The sequence below is a fragment of the Triturus cristatus genome, chromosome 3_1 (genome assembly GCF_964204655.1).
Source record: "Triturus cristatus chromosome 3_1, aTriCri1.1, whole genome shotgun sequence".
Lineage (NCBI taxonomy): Eukaryota > Metazoa > Chordata > Amphibia > Caudata > Salamandridae > Triturus > Triturus cristatus.
In genome coordinates this window covers 390,285,884-390,310,212 of record NC_140583.1, presented here as the reverse complement: position 1 = coordinate 390,310,212, position 24,329 = coordinate 390,285,884, and the positions used below count along the sequence as shown (strand labels likewise).

Sequence of the window (24,329 nt, the reverse complement as noted above, 5' to 3'; positions counted from 1 at the left end):
TTCCTTCGGTGAGGTCGAGATCTCTCTAATTCTTATCTGAATCACAGAGGTACCTGCTTATGGCTGTTGTAGTTCTCGCATAATTCATGATTTAAGCGGAATGTCAATATTTTATGAAACACTTGGGTCAACATTCAGATTCATGAGTGGAAAAATGTAGAATTCATAAAACAAGGTGCTGCGAACAACCCAGAGGGGCTTCCTGGTGAAAGTGGCACAGCTGATGTGAAACCCTAAACAAGCAGCAAAATACCAGTTGAGCAGCACACTAACGTAAGCAGATTTTCACCGTAGGTGTTTTTAAGCCACTCCCTCAATTACAGTCCCTTTGAGTGACCCACGGCTCGTTTTTTCATCTTACTTAAAGCCCTGGCTGGAGTATATTTATACCAGCTGTGTGGCCTTTAGGGGTGCATTAACTTTAGACGTGTATTTTGTAAACAGCAATGGTGTTGACACATTTGTGGGTGTGTGTTCCCTATCATTTTCACGGTTCCATCTACAACTACGGTGTATATGCAAGTGAGATAGAAAACAGTGGTCTGCATGGAAGTTCGAGAATAGCATTTTCTAGTATATAGGTAGCAGCAAAAGTTCACGTTCTGCAGAATGCAGTCTGTGATCAGTCCCTATATAGCGCAAGTAGGAGGCTGGAATTGCAAATTCTCCTGGTTCCACAGTTTACAACTAGTCCACATCGCCAAAACACGGTAGAAACGATTCTCGTGGCCAGGCCAGTGAGCAGCCCTTCCCAAGGAAAACAAAACTTAAGACTAATTCCTTCGATTTGGCTATCAAAGTTGTTTATTTTATAAACGAGGCTCTCGCATTTTACAGTTGAGTGCAATCAAGACATTCACCAGAAGATGGTAAATTAATTAGAACTCGAAAACAGCATGAATTGTAACAGTACTGGATAAACCGTATATATTGCGGGCTAAATCGTTTAGATGAACTAACTTAGAGAAACGAAGAGCTAGAAAACACACTACAGAAAAAACGCTACGCAACTCAACCCGAATTTCTCAAGGAAACGCTTTTTGGCGTCTCGGGACCCGCAAAGTGCCCTGCGGAGATGAGCAAACTATTCAGAAATACCCAAGACGCACTGTCCTTGGTTGCTATGTCAAAGTGCGCATTGCGGGCACGTTCCACATAAACGGCTCCAGGAACGCGGATATACCCCGAAACACAGGTCTGTACTAGATTTCTGGAAACCTGTGGTGGTCCGAAGACTCCCGCAGGATTTTTCCGCACTAAGCATGATCACTTTCTTCACCCTCTCTTCAGGCCATTGTATTAATTCCCGACGAAGGGCAACTGTCCAAAAACATGCGAACTCTCAGTCAGCTTGGGGGGGGGCGAAAGGGAAATGCTACTAGCAGCTGAACGAGATCCAGGCCACTATTCGCGCGTGAAACGTAAACATTTGGACGAGCTTGGCGGGGGCGGGGGAGCGCATTCCAGGCGGGGGAGCGGACCCTTTGAAGTGCGATGCCAAACGGATTGCAAGGCGGCACGATGCGCGTGATTGTGCGTGTGCTCGCCATGCAATCCGCTTTTCGGAACACTTTTAAATGCCCCTTACTATAGTCTCGCTTTGCGATCGCTTACGCGATAGCAAGGCGAGACCTAAAAAGGAAAACGAATTACCCTTCAAAGTGCTGCATGAATTTAAAACAAAGAGGATCGGAGTTAGAGAATATATTTTTATAAATAAATGGGGAAAATGGAGAAACATTTTTGCAATGTTCCGAGGTTCAGCAAGGTGGCCCGTAATAATTCTAAGGTGTGGAATCCGGGGAGGATCCCTTTCTCGAGAATTAAAAGCACAATAAGTAATTATGTAAGGCCCAAACTAGGCATAAAAGTCTGCATAAAATGCTTAATTCTCAGGTTCAAGGCTTACCCATCAGGTAATGTCCTGTGGTTCCTGGAGATTGGTGCTGCTTTCTCCCAAAGACCGGAGCTGTGGTACCCATTCCATCAAAAGATGTACACTATTTCCTGGACAGGTAGTAGCAATACATTGCTGGTGGGCACAGGCCATAGCCAATGAAAGTCGCTTATAAAAGCATTCCTGGGTTTATCCCCCATTATTCAAAGACAGTGAGAGGTTTTCTATAATGGTGCAGTGAGAAAGTGGATTATTAGCTGGGGCGGATGGTAGTCCACCACAAGTAATACTGTCATTATTCTTGTTAGGTCCAGTAAAGATTAGTAATTTAAACTTGAGCTCAACCCCTGGTATCTATGGCACAGAGCAGACAGGCTTAACTTAAGAAAATTTATAAAGCATTTAGAAATACCATCACACTTAAAAAGTCAAAAATGCAACTCCAATTAATAAAAATGGAGAATAACTTAATGGAACAATTACACCAACATGACAAAATCCGGTAAGGAGAACCGCAGATGAAAAACGCGTCAAAAAGCATTAAGGGCCAACAATGGTCATCTGGCTGCGCTTCACTGTTACATTAACGTGATTCTATGGAGTGCAGGTTGGATACAGAAACCAGGTTCAACCCGACCAGACGTTTTACCTTCTGACTTTGTCTCGGGAACGGAAGTCAGAAAATCTTCAGTGAGGTAAGGCAGCAGACTGTGGCCAAGATGGGCTGCATAAGGCCGGTCAGCCTTTGAACGTTGTCTCGGTGAAGTCATTAACTTCATTAGAAAGCTCCAAACAGGAGTCATGTTAAGATTTCTCCGTTCGGACTTTGTTACTTTTTTTTTAACTTTTTTTTTTAAGCTCAGATTCCTCCAGCAGGGCAATGCTACAGGCTGTGAATAAACAGGGCTCCACGGGATCGGATACCCTCTCCGCAACGTCTTACGGAAATGGATATGCTGCTGGGGAAAATCGGAGTGGGAGATACCTGAATCTTTAGACCAGTGACAATGCACCTTTGTCGAATTGACTTGGCAGGTTTGTTTTGGTTTTCTGGAGGTCTTTGGAGTCCGGAAGTTTTGAAGTTCCAGGTTTTTAAGGATGTTAGCAGGAGTAAACTTTGACATAGTCAAGGGTCCCAGGACGTCATGAACAGCACATGGGGGCTCAAGACTCACTACAGTAGATTCTACCAGCAGGGTCCAGGGCAGGTCCTGTTGGAACTGGTCAGCTAGGCTCTTCAGGAAAAGGGCTTCAAGCAGCTTGTTGTACCCTGTAGCTTAACAAATCAGGAGGTCTGCCAACTGATCCTTAGAATCCACTTCTTTGTCCTAGGTACAAGTGGAAGGAAGTCTAGCTGTAGAGCTCTCCTTACAGGTGCCAACAGCAGGTGCAGTCCTACTTTTGTCTTATTATAGTACGTTTGAAGAGGGGTAACTCTACCCATGTTTGCAGCAGTAACTGTGTGCCCTGTTACAAACAATAACACAGTGCCCCATTCTACCCAAGTCCAACATAGCAGTATATTTTTTTCCCTTGCGCTGCGTTCCTCTGCCCACCTTGTAATTGTAGGCTTTTTCTGTTTGTTTGCTTCCATGGTTCCTATTGAGAGCTTGGGAGGGTTTGTGCTGCCTAAAAGATGTAAAAAGTGTCATTCTACAATGACCTCCTTTCAATGGAAGAGGACTTCTCTGGCCTTTCTATAAAATACTTTCTTTGAAGTGAGGGCAAGGAATTTGCCATATATTGCAAACGAGGAATGCCCAACTAAAGGCAAATCTGGGAAACTCACCTCACTTCCATGCAAAAGGATGTGCTACGAAACCATCCACAGCACCTAAACACTGCACCTCTTGACCATCACTTAAAGCTGGCATTTGCAACACCCATAATGGTACCAATAATGGTCTCTGTAGTCTGTTTTTCATTTAGGATAGTTCTGGCCTGCACCCACTGGTCTTCAGTCTTCCTTTCCAGGACAAGGGCAAGGCCCAGGCCTAGTTGTCTACAGTGCGTAATTTAAGCTGGTGATTTCCGGCGCTGCTTGTCAAATTAAGAAATGAGCACAACAACAGTTGTTTATTAATTCAATATACATTAAAAATAACTGATTCCTGCCGCACAAGTCATTCTTATACCTTTGGGGGCCTAGAATAGACGGAGTTGTTAGGCTTGTAGAAGTGTGACGGTTAGTATTTGTGCTGGTCTGTCATTGGCAGCCTGGCACGGCCAATGGTTGGTGTAAGCTACAGTAGCCTCCTAGCGAGTTGCTGCAAATGCATTGGTGTGTTAGTTAGCCACATAGCATCCATTTTTCCCATTATCTGGTACTGTTGTACAGTGAAAGGCTGGGTTTATTCTGTACCATGTGGATTGGTCAAATATGTTTTTAGAATACATCTTGGGGTAATTACAGCCACCTATTCAGTTTATTTATTTTTCAGGCATAGAGCAGTACCAAAAGAGGTGGCAAAGTGGCTAGGTTTTTCCATACAAAGCGGACCTTTGTAAACATGGTCCAATATCAGAACAATCTTTATTAGTATGCCTGGGTTTTATAGTTTAAATTAAGCAATTACTTATTTTCTGAGGCTGATACAGGCACGTCAAACTACACCAAGGCTATACCATTTGGGTGGGAAATTTGCACTGTAATATGAATTAGAGGGTTTTGGTATCACGTGGGAAACCAACTGTTACTAGGAGCCATGGTAGTGATCCCAAAATTTGCCTCCTTCTGTAGTCTGACATCTGGAAGAGTTCTTCCTCCTGAACCCAGACATCATCTGCATCCTCTTTCCCATGAGATGGAGGCTTTATCAGACCTTGAGCGCTAGGTCTGTGAGAGACCATTTGGGGTACCTGGTCTCACTGTGGGCTGGATAGAGGACAACTTCTATTTCAGAAAATGAAGCCTCACTACCCAGTGTAAGCTGAGGCAAGCTTGAGTAAAGTTTGAGGCAGATTTGTTTTTAAGTGTAAAAAGTACCCACACTTGACGGTCAAAAGCTCCAACATGGGTAGTCATTGTAATTGTCTTCCTAATTAGTATGTTCATACCATGGCAAATGCTGGAAACATAGTCTCATCTGAGTCGCCCATGATAAAAAAATACCTTTTGACCGTCTTTCTACATTATCTTGGATAGAAGAGATTTCTTCCTGAATTTTTGCTGGAGGTGGCAGGGTAAATCTCAATGGTGGAATTTGATTAAGCGCAATGATGTATTGTTATGGTTAATGGTATAAGGTAGTCTTATAATACTTGTGATAGTAGAGTAGATGCAGTCATAAATGACTGCAAGGTTAAAGTATGCACAGATCTAATATACAAGGGTTTTCTCTAACAAGGTTTCGTAAATAACAGAGGCTCATAATGAATTTCATATGGTAGCCTGCTGTTCGGTCATTAAGGATGGCTCTGGGGGTCTTTTCTGCTGTCATTGAGAATCTTCTCTTTTCTGACCCACTTGTTAATGGTGATTTTGATATTGGTGACGGACATGGGTAAGATGGAGGTTCTGTTTTCTGCAGCTTGAAGACAGCCACAGAGTGCTTTGAGGCCAGAATGTTCCAGACATCTACAAGCCCAGCCTTTTAAAAAAAAAACTATTTACCATTTTCTAAAACAGAAACAGGCAAATATATCAAAAACCCATGCAGTGGGAAATTGCATATCAGTTGTCAATATATTGGAAGAGAGGGGGGGGCTGGAAGGGGCACTAACAAATTCAAACATTGATAGGGTGCATGGATAGAGACACTTCAGGAGGGAGGTCGGCAGCAGCAAAGAATTACAATGGAAGCCTACCATACAAGGCGAAGCAGTGTTGCACAGAGTGCGTATAGCATACTGGAAGAAATATCCAGTGACTCACCGGAGCGGTTGCCAACTGTCCTTTGGCCTGGCTGTAGGAGGTTAAAATATTACATATACTTAGTTTGTCGTATCACAATAGATAATACTAGTTAGCCAAGCATCCACAGTAGGACGAGCACCACTGCTCCAACACTATCCTTCTCTGCTGCATATCCCATGAGCGCTACAAGGGGATCTGGTTGAAGTCCAGTCTTTTTCATCAATGAAAGGCGTTCAAACACCCCAATCCATAATGTGCATATGTGTGGGCACATTCACATCAAGTAGGCAAAATCAGTCTTTACGGCACTGCATTTAGGATATTGGGAGGATACAGTCTTTAGCCTGTTTTCTTCACAGAACTCATTTGATGTATAGGCGGGAGCGCTTTGGAGAGACTCTTGTCTAAATGCCAGCTTGTAAATCAGAAACCAGTTTCTTTCATTTAGAAAACTTTTTACATTTTGCAGGGAATGACTAGTAAACAAAAAATCTATCTCAGGTTTGAGACAATAAATATTCTGCAAATGAGGCTCATCAGAAAAAAAATTGGGTACAGGGTTTGAATGACTGGAGCAGATGCTTTTGCTTTGGAAGGATTCTCTGCCACAGTAAATAAAACATGTCAATCAGTTTAATAAAAACAATCATTCCTGGGCCCAGCTTTCCAGAGAAAGAGAGAGAGGGGCACTAGCCTCTGAACTATGAAATACTCCGCAAAGTAACACTTCTCAGAAAGAACATCAGGAAAGGAATATGCTACTTACCAGTATGCATCTGTTCTTGGCATGTAGATCTGCAGATCTACACACTTTTGCTTAGATCGCCATCTGGTATTGGGCCCGGATGTTTGCAGTTTGTTTTTCCTCTTGGAAAGTCTTTGGAAGTCACGAGGTCGGTGACTCCTCCTTTGGATCGTATTGCGCATGGGCTTCGGCTCCATCCTCAGATTGTTTTTCGCCAACAGGGAAAGATGGAGCGTAGTAATAACAGTGAAGAAACCCATGTGTGTTGTATCTAAATAAGATAGACTGGAACAGATACAGGTAGCCGGGGAGGCGGGTGGGCGTGTGTAGATCTGAAGCTCTACATGCCAAGAACAGATGCATACTGGTAAGTAGCATATTCCGTTCGAGGCATATGAGCTGCAGATTACACACTTTTGCATAGACTATATAGCAGTTCCCAACCTTCGCGGCGGCCACCGGTATCTGCTGCAGTGGTTTGAAATAGTGTTTTTAGTACAGCCTGGCCCACACTAGCTTGTTGCTTGGTTTGCACATCTACACAGTAGTGTTTAGTGAAAGTGTGCGGTGTTGACCATGTAGCTGCTTTGCAGATATCATCTAATGGGATGTTCCCTAGAAAAGCCATAGATGCCCATATCTTTCGTGTAGAATGGGCTTTAGGGGGAACGGATAGCGTTAGTTTTGCTTTGTGGTAGCAAATCTGGATGCATTTTACAATCCACCTAGCTATCCCTGATTTTGAGATGGGGTTGCCCTTGTGTGGTGGAGAGAAAGAGAAAGAGATGTTTGGTCTTTCTGAAAGGTTGTGTTCTTTGGATATAGTAAAGTAAGGCTCGTTTGACATCTAGCGTGTGTAGAGCCCTTTCTGCAACAGTCTGAGGTTGTGATAAAAATACCGGTAATTCTACAGATTGGTTTAGGTGAAAAGGGGAAATTACTTTAGGTAGGAATTTTGGGTTGGTACGGAGAACAACCTTGTTCTGGTGCATTTGAAGAAAAGGTTCTTGTATGGCAAGTGCTTGTATCTCACTGACCCTTCTAAGGGAAGTGATGGCTACAAGGAAAGCTGTTTTCCATGTGAGAAATTGCAGTTCGCATTTATGCAAAGGTTCGAAGGGCGGCCCCATTAGCCTTGTGAGAACGATATTTAAGTTCCACACAGGTGAGGGTGGTACTCTGGGGGCAATTATTCTTTTTAGGCCATCCATGAAGGCTTTAATGGCAGGTACTCTGAAAAGTGATAGGTGCTGCCTGTTTTGTAGGTAAGCTGCAATTGCTGCGAGGTGTAGCCGATTGGAGGTATATGCTAGATTACACTTTTGTAGGTGGAGTAAGTAGCATATGATGTGTTGTATAGACACGTCTAGAGGATTGATTGTGTTGTTATGGCAATAAACAACAAATCTTTTCCACTTGGCAGCATAGCAGGCTCTAGTGGTAGGGTGTCAAGCTTCTCTGTCAGGGGGAAGATTTAGGTATCCGAATTCTAGGATTTCAGGAGCCAGATCGCAAGGTTGAGCTGAGCTGGGTCCGGGTGCCTGATCTCTCCATGGTTTTGGGTTAGGAGGCCCGGTGAGAGGTGTAGCTTTTGGTGTTGTACTACCGAGAGTTCCAGCAGCGTGGTGTACCACGGTTGTCTGGCCCATGTTGGAGCTACTAGGATCAGCGTGAGGGAATGCAGTTGTAGCTTTCACACCACTAATGGAATTAGTGGGAGAGGTGGAAAAGCGTACGCAAATTTGTCTGACCAGTTCATCCATATCGCATTTCCTTTGGACAACGGGTGTGGGTATCTGGCGGCGAAGCTTGGGCATTTTTTGTTTTCGTGGGTGGCGAATAGGTCTATTTGTGGATGCCCCCACGTTTGAAAGAACGGGTGAAGAACCTGCGGGTGAAGTTCCCACTTGTGGATCTGTTGCGTCTGTCTGCTGAGCAGATCTGCCATGGTGTTTTGGACTCCTGGGACATGTTGGGCTAGGAGAAAGATTTTGTGTGGAATTGCCCATCTCCATATGCTCTGTGCTAGTTGGGAGAGCTGTGGAGTGTGTGCTGCCTTGTTTTTGAATGTAATACATGGCCGTCATGTTGTCTGTGCGAATGAGGACTGCCTTGCCAGAAATCTGTGCCTGAAAAGATTTTAGGGCTAGAGAGATTGCTAGTAACTCCAGATGGTTGATATGGAGTAACTTTTGTTGCGGCGTCCATGTGCCCTGCACTGTGAGGTGTAATAGATGAGCTCTCCAGCCGGAGAGCGATGCGTCTGTTAGTATTATTTGTGGAACCGGATCCAGGAACGGTCGACCTCTAGAAAGGTTTGTGGTGTTCCACCACTGCAGAGAGCGATGGGCGCGACCGTCTACCAACACCAGATCTGTCAGTTGCCCCTGGGCCTGGTTCCATTGGCGCGCTAAGCACTCTTGGAGTGGACGCATCTGGAGTCTTGCGTGGGGCACTATGAAAATGCAAGAGGCCTTCATCCCTATCAGTTGCATAAACACTCTTGCTGGAAGGGAGTGTTGAAGTATGAATCTTTGTCGCAAAGCCTGAATGCTTGCAATCCTGGCCGGATTGGGGTAGGCTATTGCTTTTGAGGTGTCTATGGTGGCACCGAGGTATTGTTTTATGTGGGATGGTGTTAGCTGGGACTTTTGGTGGTTCACCGTGAAGCCTAGTTGGTGAAGTAGTTGGATTGTAGTGGCAGTGTGGTGTACACATTGGTTGTAGGACGTGGCTTTTATCAGCCAGTCGTCCAAGTATGGGAAGACGTGAATGTGCTGTCTTCTGAGGTGTGCCGCCACTACTGCTAGGCACTTGGTGAATACCCGTGGTGCTGTTGTGACTCCGAATGGGAGCACCTTGAACTGGTAGTGTTGCCCGTCCACTACAAATCTGAGGTACTTTCTGTGAGCATGGTGTACTGGAATGTGGAAGTATGCGTCTTTCAAGTCCAGTGTGGTGAGGAAGTCGTTCTGGGAGGGGAGCGGAAGCACCTGCTGAAGCGTTACCATGTGAAAATGGTCTGAATGTATGTATGTGTTTAGGGGCCGGAGATCTAGAATAGGTCGTAGAGTCTCATCCCTTTTTGGTATTAGAAAATATAGGGAGTAGACCCCTAAATTTTGCTGATTGACGGGAACTTGTTCTATTGCATGTTTTTGTAGGAGGGAGATTACCTCCTCTTTTAGAAATATGGAATGTTCTTGTGACATTGGGCATTGCCTGGGTGGAATGTTTGGGGGGGGTAGATGTTAATTCCAGGCAGTATCCGGACCGAATAATTTGGGTCACCCAATTGTCTGAGGTGATGGTCTCCCAGACATGAATGAAATTTTGAAGTCTGCCCCCGACCGGAGTGGGATGGTCTGGAAGGAGCGGGGGGAAGTCATTGGGTAGGCGGTGTGGCAGAGCGGGCGGAATTTGTTTTGCCTCTGCCTTTATTATTATTTCCCCTATAGCCGCCTCTTTGATAACCCCTTGTGAAGGTGGACTGAGTGGGGGATTTGTAGGAAGTGGACGCGCTATCTGAGGAGTAGCCTCTAGATGTACTCCGAAAGGAAGAGCGGCGAAAAGAGCGCCTAGGAGGGTGTGACTGCAGGGCTCCCATGGACTTCGCCGTATCGGTGTCCTTCTTCATTTTTTCGAGGGCCTCATCTACCTTTGGGTTCTTGGTCTAAGGGATGATTCAGGATGGAGGCTTGTACCTCTGATTTAAAACCGGATATTCTTAGCCAAGCATGGCGACGGAGGAGGACGCTAGTATTAATGGCCCTGGAGGCTGTGTCTGCTGCGTCTAAGGCACAGCGTATAGAGGTGTTAGTTATTGTCTTACCCTCTTGAATTAATTCATTGGCCATAGTTCTGTATCTTTCAGGGAGGTGGTTCATTATGGTTTATAATTCATCATAATGTGCCCTATCGTATCTGGCCAATAGCGCTTGGGTGTTGGCGATACGCCATATATTGGCTGCCTGCGACACCGTGCGCTTTCCTGACGCGTCCAGTAGCTTTGACTCTTTGTCAGGTGGTGGTGCTTCGCCTGACGCCTGGGAATTTGACCTTTTTCATGCAGTGGAAACCACTAGGGAATCTAGTGGCGCTGGCCCTTTGATATAGGCAGGATCTGTGGGGTCAGCTTTATACTTTCTCTATGCGTGGGTTAATGACCCTGGCCCTGACTGGGTCCTTAAAAACCTCTGGCGCATGTTTTACCACCCCCTTGAGCATAGGTAGTATGGAGGTAGACCTATGTGTGGTATCAAATGTGTCGAGGAGGAAATCCTCCTCCACTGGGTCAGTGTGTAAGTCTACCCCATGATAGTGTGCCGCCCTTTGAAGTAGGTGGTGGAAACCTAATGAGTCTTCCGGTGGAGATGGCCTGGAAGGGTAAAGGTCATCTTGTGGGACGTCGGGAATATCTGGGTAATTGTAGTCGTCCCATGGGTCTGGGGATCCTGTAGGGGTGGGGTCTTGGGGCACATCCCCCTGTATCGTGATATGGGTCCCCCTGATCATCATCCTCTGGAGACGGGGTTGGAGAGCGATGAGGTGGGGGTGGAGAAGGGGGCGGAGGTGGAGAGGGTGGAGGAGGTGGGGGAAGGTATTCTGAAAGGGGAGGTAGCAGAGTCCTTCCTCTTTGGAGGTGGAGGCGGAGACGATTTGTCCAAATGTCTCTTTTTGGAAGAGTTTTTTGTAAGGGATCCGGTGTAAATAGTTCCTGTGACAGTGTTTGGTCCGTTGGCGCCGAAGTCTTCGGGGCCGATGACTTTTTAGGTTTGTCCGTGCCAGTTTGCTTAGCACTGGGCTTGGGAACCTCCGATTTCTTGGTCGGCGCCGAGGTGGGCTTCGGCTTGGAAGTGTCGGTGCCGAGGGCCTTATGGGGTTTGGTCGGTACCGAAGATGGCGTCGGTACAGAAGCGCTGGGTTTCGATCCCGAGGACTTCGGTGTGGAGCTCGGTGTCGAGGTAGAGGCCGATTTCTTTTTCGGTGCCGAAGTGTGTTTCTCGGCACCGCTGGCAGGCTGGCTTGAGCCCGAGCTGCCGGAAGGCTTATTTGGCTTCTTCACCGGGCCCAAAGGTGGGGTGTGTGAAGCAGTGTCTCTGGTCTTGCCTAGGCCCGGAGGCGAAGGCGTGACCGAAGCCTTTTTGGGTGTTGGCGCGGGTGTGGGGGGGGGGGGTATATTACTCACGACCCTCTGCGCCGGAGTGATGTCCTCCACATCCGAGTCGTCGGCCTCGGAAGCACTGACGAGGTCCTCTTCGGTGCGCTGATGTCGTTTCCGAAGATATCGACTGGAACGGAGGTCGAGGAGTGTGTCATTTTTCATCTGGCTCTTCGGTCCCGAATAGTCTTTTTCAATCTGAAAGACTTACAGGCCGGACAGTCTCGAGCCTCGTGTTCAGGGGAGAGGCAGAGGTTGCACACCTCATGAAGATCGGTGTGGGGGAATTTGGACCCACATCGAGGGCACTTCTTGAATGGAGTTCTTTCCATCAGCCGGGACCGGAGCTTGGGTAGGCCCGAAGGCCGGCGTCGACGACTGGAACCGAAGATTTGTCGATGAGAAGGTGCGTTGATTGAGGAGATCGCGATCGAAACAATACCGCGATGTGAGGTGAGGATTCCGCTTCGATCGGCGAACTGGAAATGTTCGGAACCTGAGCGCGAAGATTACATCCGAGCCCAATGGCGGAAAAAAACAATCGGAGGATGGAGCCGAAGCACATGCGCAATACGATCCAAAGGAGGAGTCACCGACCTCGTGACTTCCAAAGACTTACCAAGCGGAAAAACAAACTGCAAACATCCGGGCCCAACACCAGATGGCGATCTATGCAAAAGTGTGTAATCTGCAGCTCATATGCCTCGAACAAATAGTTCTCAGTTTTTTAAATAACTGGAGCAGATTTTTAGAGCATCCCTCTCATTTGCACACAGTAGGAAATTTGACCTATAAAAGCCTTTGGGGGAGGGGAGCTCAAAGCTTTGCCAGTCCACTGGACTCTGATAGGGTCATATAATGAGATGGATAGCAGCGTGACTATAATCACTTTTATTCAACGTTTGCTACAGAGTTGTCATAGCAAACCGACACTGAATAATACAATTGTGAATCTATGAAGGATTATCAGGATGACTTCAGTTGCATCAATTGAACTTGGTTAAACTCATGCATCCAGTTTTCTTTGATCACATTTTCTTGATCCTTTTAGTGGTTACCCAACAAACATATACTTTTAAGGAATTATAATAGGACAGTACATTCCTCATTGCATTAACTATTGCCCTTTGATTAGTTGGTCCTGGTGATACCCAACGTCTCTGAGATTACTTCCTGAACTCGGCCAATTATATAAAAATGTAACAAAACATTATTTTATGGTTTCTTTTCCGAGCATTCGGTGAAAAAGATTGCATGCTTTGTGAGCCTCCCTCCCACCTTAGTCCCACAAGGTTGATTTCTTGCACACAATGTCATTCAAACTCCCCAATTAACATTTAAATAAAGAATGCTCATTACCATGTAAGGTGAAGGTGCATTGTCATCAGAAACACAATAGAAAGACACTTCTACTGGAAGGGTCATGTGAGTAGGACAAAAGAGGCCACTTGCGCCGACGTCCGCTGTGAAACCATCAACAATGCCTAGGGGTTCCAATCGATAATTCAGTACAGACTCCTGCAACAAAAGAAGAAAATATTTAGTTTTAAAGCTTCAGTCAAATACTCTGGTTGAGGTGAAGAAAGTTCCCTCCTAACAAACAGCATAAAAGGGCTTGTTTGAAAAAGCACATTTTTCCAACAAGTTTTTCCAAACACAGTAGTTTTGAAAGACTATGAGAAAATACAGCATTCTTTCTAGACTACACCAAATATTTATTATAATAAGCTGTGGGCTATAAAAGCATGTACACCCTTAGAAGTTGCCAAACTCAGACATACAATAGCAGACTGTAGGATCTGCAAAGAAGAACAGATTACAATAAATGCTGAGCAAGGAGGAGTGGCTATGTGAACAAACTGCAGCTGACATTTAAACAAAGGAATATAATCAATAATGTAACAAAACACACAATGTTGATGGACTCATTGCAAACTAGCATTTAATGTCACATTTTCAACTCTACAAAATGATTCTAAAACTGAGTTATTCGAGAAAGAAACATTTCTGTGAACCATACTTAACAAAAACAATGCAAAGGATATAAAAGATCAATAACTGGATAATCACTTGGGCATACATTTGGGGATAGAAGATAGCCATAGTAATTTACGTCTGCGATTCACAAGCAGCACTCTTCGAGGATCTGAAATACAGAAATCGCTAGAAGAAGTCAATAAGGTACCTAACATTTTTAAATGTAGTGCACGTACACAGGCATACAAAACAATTGGTTAGTGTAAGGAGGAGTGAGCATGCAAGTAGAATATATACATGCTCCTAGAGAGAAAATGCCCCTTTGCCTAAGGGACAGGTTTCTTCAATATCGCGGACGTCTTCAGTGCATTATTGAAAACAAAAAAAATACCTTGGTTACAATGCTGGAACTGTTAGCTTGTGGCTGCCTTCATCCATTCTAGTTAACAACTGAAAAATGCTACAGGAAGGACTGTCAAAAGATCTGCTAAAGAAACATCGGAACTCTAAAGAATTTCAGGTGCTACCTTAGCACAAGCATTCTTGAATGTGTTCAATTCCCCTCCACCCTCACCTCCCTTGTTTGTTACTTGATTTTTCAACCTGTAAGGTTGGAACATGCCATTTGCTTTCAAGGGGCTGTCTGTGGATGTGTAATAAAGGGGGAAGAGTACTGGCCTCATATTGACGTCCTTACTAGGGGCCTGCTCTATGTTTTCCCCCCATTTGTAGGTAATACGATTTCATAGCCCAGAAGACAGCACACGCTGTAAGCAGACAATTAAAATGAAAACAATGTCACTGGTCTAAGGCGATCTGAAACCACACTTAGTATTACTTTATTTAAACAAAAATGTTGGCAACGATTTTATTATGATTCATCAAGCAACAGATGCCTCCCTCATTTCAGTGTGTCACTAATATTTACCGAGCAAATGTCAGTGAAAGTAAAAAAATTCTCAAAAAGCTGAACAGCGCGATTTATATTGACACATAATGTGCACACAGACATGCCCCACTGCCTGCTAAAGTTTAACATTCTTATAGAAAGCCGCAACCTATATTTAACTCTTTGGGCTACGATATCCCAATCATTGTGGTGTGCAATTTTCCACAATTAATGCCCATACAGATAATAGATGCTTGCAGGTTTTTAATATTTTACTAATTCTTCCTCTGCAGGTCTACAGAGAGCTATTATCAATCAGTCAACTAAAAATGTATAAAGCGCACGGCTTCTCGATCATTGACCCAACAACTGCATTAGATCTGAACAGCCAGGTTTTTAGACTACGCTTAAAGGAACCTTCATCCTTAGTAGCACGCATTTAGAGAGAAAGGGCATTCCAGTTGGAAGCGGCCGGCGCAGCGCACCCAATTTCTTTCTCTCAGTTTTAGGTATCACTGCATGCAATGCATCCAAGGAGTGCAAAGTTCTGGCCGGATGGTAATTAGTATTTTGGCCAGATAAGCAGGACCAGATCTATGAAAAACTTGGTGGTCCAACAGCAATCCCTTAAATTTCACTCTCTACAGAATTGGCAGCCAATGGAGTTCCTTAAGATGCAAATGGATTTAATTGTTATTCAGGATATTTAAAAGAAGCAGAGGCTGCGTTCTGTACCAACTGCAGTCTCTTAATTTGGTGCAATGAGCGACCCCAGTAATAAGCACTGGCATAGTCCAGCCACGAGGTTATGCACTACCATCTTCTGGCACTGAGGGAGAGAGTAGAAACAGAAACTTTCCCAAAGATGTGAGCAGTCTGAAACCACCACACTGACCACCTGGGAGTAGAAGGAAAATGTATTGTCAAACTTCACCCCAAGATTCCTAACTACCATGGCGGGAGACAGAGCAGAAGTCACACTTCACTACCCCATAAAGTGGTGGGAGAACTGAAAACCAGGACTTTTACTGGTGTTGCTCTGGAGATTGCTACAGCGCAATCACTAGAATAAAGCTGACAGGCACGCATCAAATCTAATCTGGGAAGTGGAGATGTTATCGTCCCAGGTTAAAAGAATCTGTGTGTTGTCAGCATATGAGACAGCATACACTCCAAAAGATTCCACCCGGACTGCCAACGGCATATAAATATTAAACACTGGTGGACTTAATGCAGAGCCCTCCAGAACACCAATTTTTAATGGTTTGTAGTCCAAAGCAAATGGCGGCATCCAAACTGTTTGGCATCTGCTCGACAGAAAGGAATTAGTCTGTCCAAAAAAACAAAAGTGGAGAAAGATCTTTATCCCACCTCGCCACCAAGACCTGGAATACTCTGCCTCTCCACCTCAGGCAATCCTCGTCGCTGACCCAATTCAGGAAGTATCTCAAGACCTGGCTCTACGACTGAACCCCTGCGCCCAGATGAATCAGTAGCCTGACCCACGTCCCCCAGCACCTTGAGACCCTCACAGATGAGTAGCCGTGCTATATGAGCCACTGATTAATTGATTGAGGCCAAGGAGCCCCCCCTATCCTAATATGCTGCATTTTATCTCATAATTCTGTATCAACACTGCACCTATATTATTATGTGATGCATAAGTGTTGCTCACGTTTGCAGTACAACTCCAGAATGTAACAATTTTTAGGCATACATATAATTGTTTCTCTTTAACTTAAGAAAATCTAGTAGCAATCATCCACACCCTTTGCAATGCATTCCTGAGGATGGTCTCATTTATTAATTCTGATAGAGACTGAAATGTAGACGGTTACTACACTTCTTGTTTAAATGAAAACAACAATACCATCCATGACCAACATGATTTATTGTATAGAACTTTTCAACAAGAGTGGATCTTCGTATACATGTCAAAAGAATGTTTTAAACTTGGATTCATCAATATGCTGTCCCATTATTTATCACAAGTGTATGTTGTGTGCTAGAAATTGTACCTCGTGTTCAGTTGCTTGTTTCAAGACGTAACCCTTCCGTTTATTAAACACTTTTGCATTTGTATGCCTAATGTGCTATTTCATTTTCAGCATAATATTGACTGATTCTACATATATATCCATTTAAATACACAATTATATCCTTGAATATTTCTTGAGCATTTTCATCAATTATCTTCTTCTTTCCCAGCATGTACTGACTGATCAAGCTCTAAAGGGGTTATTGGGTTTCCCTCTTTTATCAGATGCAGTACATAAGGCAATATGTGTTCTGGCACAGAAGATATAAGATGACTATTATTAAATTTGTCGCCATATACAGAAACCTTTCTATTTAAAATGTAAAGTTCTATTTGTTATTTCTTCTCTAGCTTTAGCTAGGATTTCTTTACAATCCTCTAGGATGCCTAATGCGAAAATTCATCGTGTTTAGCAGCCATGCCGAAATGTTTAAGGTATTTGGATCTGAATGATTGTGTATGGTGAGTAGGTTTGAAATTGGTTTTAGTTGTATATGACTTTTCACAGATAGGTGAAATATCTTGGTGAGAAAATAATACTAGGAGCATTTTAGAGCTCCTAGTATGATTCTGCATGGTTCTCTCTTCCTTTTGTTCAGAAATTTTCGAACCATGGGTATTTGGGGAGAAATACGTGTTGATAGATTCCTGTCCGTTCTATCGAAAAAACACATTCCCCGATGACCCTTTTTAGGTCTTGCCTGAGCCAGCGCCTTAGCGCTGCTCTCGCGAGAGCTTTAGTAAACGGGGGATTTGGGAGTGCAAACTAGTGCTTTCAGGCCTCCAAATACAGTGCATGTGCGCCGGGCGCGCGCACCATTTGGCAGCCTGCGTGATCATTTCGCGGCCGCTTTGATGTTCACAGTGAGCCACGCGGCCACTGAGAACATCAAAGCGGCCGCGAAAGTGCTCACCATTTGCCAGCCTGCGTGCCTCTCTCCCCTACCCCCTCCCTTATCTCACTTCCTGCTTGTTTTAAAGTTGTTTACCTCAAAGGTTTTGTACTGCTAATTACTTCTCTGCATCTGTAGACATGGACAATTGAGGCTGTGTGTCTTACTACGTCTTATTGACATGTCTGAACTGGACAGTGACATTTAAAGTCTGCACCCATGTCCTTGTTGTATATTCTTTGGAAAGAAACAACAACTTTATTTGTCTTAAAATTTGCATCTCGGAGCTGCATATTTTTCACTGACTTACTTGGGTTTCAGAAAAACACGTCATTCCTTCGGCCATGGAGCAGATGTGTTGTGTTATTTTAATTTTAAGCTTTAAAAATGTTTATTTTGGTTTGAAGAATCTGGTGGCAATTCGAGGTCTGAAATAACAAAAACAACACGGTGTTAATGTAACGCTTTCTGACACTTTTTTTTTTTATCGTGAGCACTTAGCGCTGTAACCAACAAGTGTCGGTGACCTGTTTGATTTATATGAACCTGCCAGTTGTTCGCCGTTCTAACGAGCTTATTATCTTAATTCGGCTTGAAATTGGTGCGTGGCGGAAGGAGTGGGTGCAGAAGGTCGAGTGCTCGCTGTGTGGCACGAGAAGCGATCTAGGGACGATATATGCACTGCCATGGAACACGGAAACCTGGCTTTTCACTCTCCGATTATCACCTGCGTTCCTGGGCAAACGACTCTTTGCCCGTGTACCTTAAATGGTCAGTATAGGTAAAGTTGTGCAACCTAAATAGTTTAAAGGAGATGTGTGCTTACGTCCTTTCCGGATTCCCCGTTGCCACTCTTCCACATGTTTGAGGTACTGCCCTTCACATTTAAAAGTTCTCTTTAAAGCGCTCGCTGGCCCTGAAAGATAGCGCTAGGCCAAATACCTAAAACTGATGTAAATACAACAAGCATTGGCATAGCCAATAGGTCTCGCCTTTGGGACCTTTTAAATGTTTAGCCATGCAACAGTTGTTGTTGCACCAAGAATATTGTGCTGGATAACTAAATACTTAGAAGGTCCCAAAAGCGAGACCTATTGGCTATGCCAATGCTTGTTATTGATGCCAACATGCGTAAAAATTGGCATTTCTGATTATGAACTGTGGCAAACAAATCCCGCTTTGGTTCCCCCCCTAACGGTTGGATATTCCGTTTTGAATGTATTGGTTTAAATCCCATTTGTGGCTGTTCTTTGTCCTTGTGCTTAAATTGTCTGCATTCTGATTGTGTGAGCTGGGCATTATCTCGGCTTTTAGCTTGAGATAGTGCTTTAACGTCCATTCCCAAATTATTTGAGGTTCAAGTGGATCAGATTTTATGCCACCTGCTTTTTATGTAATGCACCATTGTCGTAGTGCCCATGTGCACTAGCACTGAAGAACCTGCTATCCTCGGAAGAAAAGCTCAAAGATTCAACTCAACAGCTTTCAGTTCCTAAGAGATTTAGGTGGATACTCAAATCTTGTGGAACAAACTTTCCACTTATTTCCAGGTCATGTAAGTGGTCTCCACAGTAATAACAAACTGTGGGATCTGTGTTATAAATGTTAACCCTGATGAAAAATTTGTCTCCTGAATCCAGCAGATTTAATTCACAGAGTACATTGTGGAATGAGTCTTGGTTGTGTTTGTGCAGTTCTTCCAGAAGGTGACTGTTAGAAATGGGATTTCTGATTGGCTAAGGCTTGCGCCAAAGCCAGGCAGAAACATCACTCTAGTCAGGGCAAGGAAGTTACACGCCAAGGATAACCCCTGCTCACCCCCTTGGTAGCTTGGCACGAGCAGTCAGGCTTATCCCGGAGGCAATGTGTAAAGCGTTTGCGCGCGCACACACAGCAACAACACCCTAGGCCCACCACAAAGGAAACTCCACACAAGGTTATATATAAAAATAGCCTTTGTATTATAATAAGCACATTAGATAATAATCACATAATTTACACTGTGCCAACTGGCACTAGGCAGAATTTACAGGGGACTATTTACACAAGACAGGGCCAATGGAAACCGTCAGAATCATCACAAATCACCAATTGTAAATGTAGAACAAATAATAAATGTAGCGCACAACCAGTAACTACTGGTAACGTTAGGAACTTAGCATGAGATCCTGCAATGCAAAACAGTGGATGCATAAATCACCTTGCGCATAAATCTCTTTAGGCATAAAACTATATTATGCCCAAACCTCACTAGCATCACAAATTACGCAATAGGCATTACAGTAGGCATCACAAGTGTAAAACCCTTGGGAAATAAATTGACATAAAAAAACAGTGAGCCCCAATCGGGGGCACAACACACTGAATCTGGCCCCAGGCCAACTGGCCTCTCACCGGGGCTGAAATGCCCAATGTCCAGAATGCCTGGGCTGGCCGCTCATGCAGCAAAGCCAAAGCGCGCAGGGGCACAATCCTAAACGTTGCAGCTGCCCACTAAGTGCTGGGCAGCTGGAAAGGGTAATATGAGGCTTGGGCACTCAGTGGCCCTTTAACCAACTGTGCCCCCTTCGTGGGAGCCACGGGGCTCTGGGAAACAATCAGCAACACGTTGGAGCCATCTGGCTCTTGAAGATAAACCTGCCGTAGGGAGCACACTGGCTCCTGAAATAATCATGCGTCAACCTGGGGTAGCACGGACCCTCGAGGACCCCACTGGAACCCTTTTGACCAAAATATGGCCCAGGCTGGAGCGCGCGGGCTCTAAGCAAATTATGCCCAAGCGTTGGAGTCCCGATCTGGGACTCGGAATAATCAAATGGCCCGACGTAGCAGCAGCAAGGACAGATGTGAACACTTGCGTGGGCACCAACACTGCCAACACTGCGGCGCCACTCTTATTAGTTAAAAATGCCACCGATGTTGGAGCGGCCCCCCTATCAGGTGGGGGCCGCCCAGGAAATAGGCCGGGCTTGGACCGGCACCAACCTTAGTCCCCACGGAGCCCCCCAGCCCTTCTAGACTTACCGGGCTTGCTTCGGGGGACTCCGCTCCGTCTCCGGTATCTCCTCGTCGGCAGGTCAGGCTTGGAAGAGGCGGTGCTCCCCACGAGCACGGGAGCGCGGGGTAGGCTCCCGTCTGCTTCTTTCCGCCTTAACGACGCGTGTCTCTCTTCACCCGAGCCCCCTCCTGGGACCCGGGACTTGGATGCGGAGCCTGCCAAGCTCCAGACCTTCAAGGCAGCACGTCCCAGTGCAGGGTTGGGCTCCCGCCTGGGTCTTGGGACGCGGCGCTGCTCTTCGTTACACGGGGCGGAAGTGGAACCAGCAAGGCTCTTGCATTTGTCGGCAGGCCCCGCCCACGTTCCAACACCGGGCGCCTGATTTCCTGTTTTACCCGGCCACGGCGGTGATTTTCTTTTAAGGTCTCTGCAATGTGGTATCAATACGGGGTAGGCTCCCGTTTTTAAGACACAAAACTGCGGGGTGGGCACCCGCTGCTTTTGAGATTACCATAAAGCGGGGTAGGCTCCCGCTGAAAACTGGCAAAACGCGGGGTGGGCACCCGTCGTTTTAAATCCGCCAAAAAGCGGCACAGATGCGGGGTGGGCTCCCGTTTTTCCACGAAGCCTGGGGGAATTCTTTAAAACTGCTCACTAAGTACAGCGCTATGAAAAATAAAGCAAAGCGCTTTTTAAGAAATAAAAGCGAACGTCCACAGTCCAGGGTCAAAAATGAAAAGCTCTCCCCAGCAATAAAGAGCGAGCACTTCTTTCCAATAAAGGCAAAGTCCAGAGAAAGTCTTCAGGATGCAGGGGGCAAAGGCTGGGCCCAGGGGCCAGCTCACAGGGCGCTCCAGCAGGGAGGCAGTCCTCAGTGGCGGTATCTCCTGGCACCCAGCAGCAGCAGGCCCCCTCAAGTTAGGAACACAGAGAGAGAACACTTTACATGGGGTCACAGCCCCTTTTTATACACAGATTTCCTTTGTCACCAAGGTGCAGGGCAAGGGAAAAACCAGATGCAACTGGTTCTGGAGCACTTTGTTTTGCTCAGTCCCTCTCCCTATTCACAGTACAGGCTAGGGACATCAGACGCACCACAGGGGGCGGAGCCAGCATTGTGGAGGGAAGGCCCAGCCCTATTCAGGTCCCAGGTGCAACTCTTCCCTCCCATCTAGCTGCTGATCTCCCTATTCACCACTGGGCTGACTCACCCTCGCTCCTGGAATTCCCCACACCATCCAGCACCTGTCAATCACAAGCCAGACATGCACTCCACATCAGGCAGGCAGACACACAGCACACAGAAGTGCCAACTTCTAGAAGTGGCACTTCTCCTATAGTTATAATGAATCCGCACACATCATTGCGCAGCATTTATCCTTACGAGTTCGCACATACTAAACTTGACCCTGCACTCCTCTCACATCAGGAATTACCAAGGACACACATATCCCCCATGCATTCCTATGGGAGGGCAGGCCAGTCTCACTAAATGTAACAGAGCGCACACACTTTACACTGGGACACAGTGTTAAAGTGCCTAGAGGCCTAAAACTACTAACATCAGGTCACATTAAAAGGCAAAAAGTTTAGGGGTGAACCTGCCAGAAGGGCCGAGTCCAACAGTGACTCATTCAAAGACAGCAAAACAGAACTAAATGACTGCATAATGATCTGCACGATGACATCCTTCACAAGAGTGACTTGAAGTGGTTTACTAAATCTTTCTGGTAAGTATATTTGGAACAACTTTCCACAATCAGATTGTTGAAGATTGCATTAATCTCTTAGCATGAGCTGAAAGCCATTTTGTATTTGGCAGCCATTTTAGTTAGCTATGTGCTGGACATTTGCTGTTTCCCTCTCCCAGAGTCTTGCACATGGTCAGATGGGCCTAGCTAGTAGAATGCACCTGTTCCTAATATCGAACTGTCAGGCTGTTCTAACTGATGTCAGCAACTTATTACTCCTCCTACTTGTTGACTGTGCAGTTTCTGTATGACCATCTATGTGCATAACTCTTCTCATGTGTACTTGTACTGCCTTTTTTCAGCCCCTGTGTGGGTATATAATGCCCCTGTTCTCTGTACTCCTTAGAAATGTCTCCTACAGTGATTTGAGAATTCTGTATGACACATTTTTCCCTCTTTAGAGGTTAAATGGATATAAAGAGGTCTTTTATATTACAGCTTCTGTGCCAATCTCTTCTTTGTTGTTTTAAACGGACCAGGTGTATCAGTGAAGCTCCAGATTAGGTTTTGATTTCTACAAGATGAGCTTTTTCTTTCATAGTATCCTTAATTTGCACGCAGGAATGTTATTTTCCTGGCTGGTTAGAGGGCAGACTTGTGTTCATTCAGAGTAAGGCCTAAAATGATGAACAGTCACAAATAAGCTTTGGTTGACCACTTGAATGCCTGACAAAACGGACCTGTTACCAGTCAGTTGTTGAGGTATGGAAAGACCTAGTTACCTTCCTGCCTTAAATCCCATGCTACTGGGGCGAGAGACTTTGTGTAGGTGAGAGTAGCTGATTTTATTCCAAGAGAAAGAACATTGAAATGGTAATGGCTGCTCGAATCTTGGGTAGTGCTGCTACTTTAATGAGATTTATTGAGGTTATATAATCTCTGGGGCTCAGTAGTTGAAGGGTACCTTGAAGTGTGAACATATGAATGAATGAGTCCTGAGATACTGGTTTAATTTTCTCAGATCTGGAATGGGCCTTCATTTCCCAGACTTCTTTACTAAAAAGAAGTGGGAAAAGAAGCCCATATTTCCCATGGTAAAGTGACTATTTCTATAGCTCCTTTGTTTAGCATGGTAACATTTCCAATTGCAGCAGATGGAGGTGGCGAGCACAACCTTCTTTGAGGTAGAAAATGGGGAGGTTTTTGGATAACTTCCATTTTGGGACAGATGGGTAAATAGTCTAGACTTGCTACTTGTGGTCACTGTTGTCCTCCAAGTTTTTCCCCCATACAGAAGGACCGATCCTACGTTGGTGTTAAAAAGCCTGCCCTTGGTTTGTAGGGTTAGGTCCTTGGAGCTCCAGATCTTCTTTAGCTGAATGAAGGAAGCCCTTGCTTTGCAGATTATTGCCTGGATGTCAGAGTCTGTGCCGTCCTGGCTGTCTGACACTGCCCATGCAGGTGAAGGCCTCAAACTCTACCAGTGCATCGCTTGCAAAAGTGATATAGTTGTGCTGGCAGTGTTAGCCTAGAAGATCTTGGTTTTTCCCCTGTGGTTGGAGGCCAAGTTGTGCTGATGTGGCTACCACATTGTTGGTCTTCTCAGATGAGTATGGGAAAGTAGGTCTAGGTCATCTGCAAAGTCCACGTCGTCAAGCTGCGTCCGAGATGTCAACTGGATCCCATTTCTTCTTGCTGCTTCATGATCCAGTCTATGGGCAGCAGGAAGAGAAAAGGTGATCGCAACGAACCCTGATGAACTTTGGACCTCAAATGGAAGGCTTCCCCGAGTCCTCTGTGAACTAACTTGCGGGTCATTCCCTCGTGAGAGTTCCTGATTATTCTTAAAAGTTTATCTGGCACACCGTAGTGGCACAGGAGTTTCCAAAGTGTGTCTCTGTTCAAGTTGTTGAATGCCTTCTCAGACATTCATTACCACCTGTCTGAGGAAAATCATTCAAATCTGCTTGCCAAATACAATCCGCAACAACGACCTATGGCAACAGACATTCCAACTCCCTGCTAATGAAGAAATCATAAACAGACGGTGGCTCTGGATAGGTCACTCCCTCCGCAAGCCTGCATCAAACGCCACCAAGCAAGCCCTGACTTACAACCTTTAAAGGAAAAGGAAAAGAGGAAGCTCAAGAAATACCTTACACAGAGTCCTCGAGGCTGACTTGA

General features: G+C 45.3%; 1 protein-coding gene across 3 annotated transcripts in view; it reads right to left on the bottom strand.

The window, feature by feature from the left end:
• ATOSA (atos homolog A) overlaps nucleotides 1–24,329 on the bottom strand; it is a 408,075-nt gene that overhangs the window by 43,513 nt on the left and 340,233 nt on the right. For all 3 annotated transcript variants that reach the window (XM_085644168.1, XM_085644169.1, XM_085644167.1), the window contains one exon: nucleotides 13,019–13,177. In XM_085644168.1, coding sequence (XP_085500294.1) covers nucleotides 13,019–13,177 — 159 coding nt within the window. The remainder of the gene's footprint in view (nucleotides 1–13,018; nucleotides 13,178–24,329) is intronic.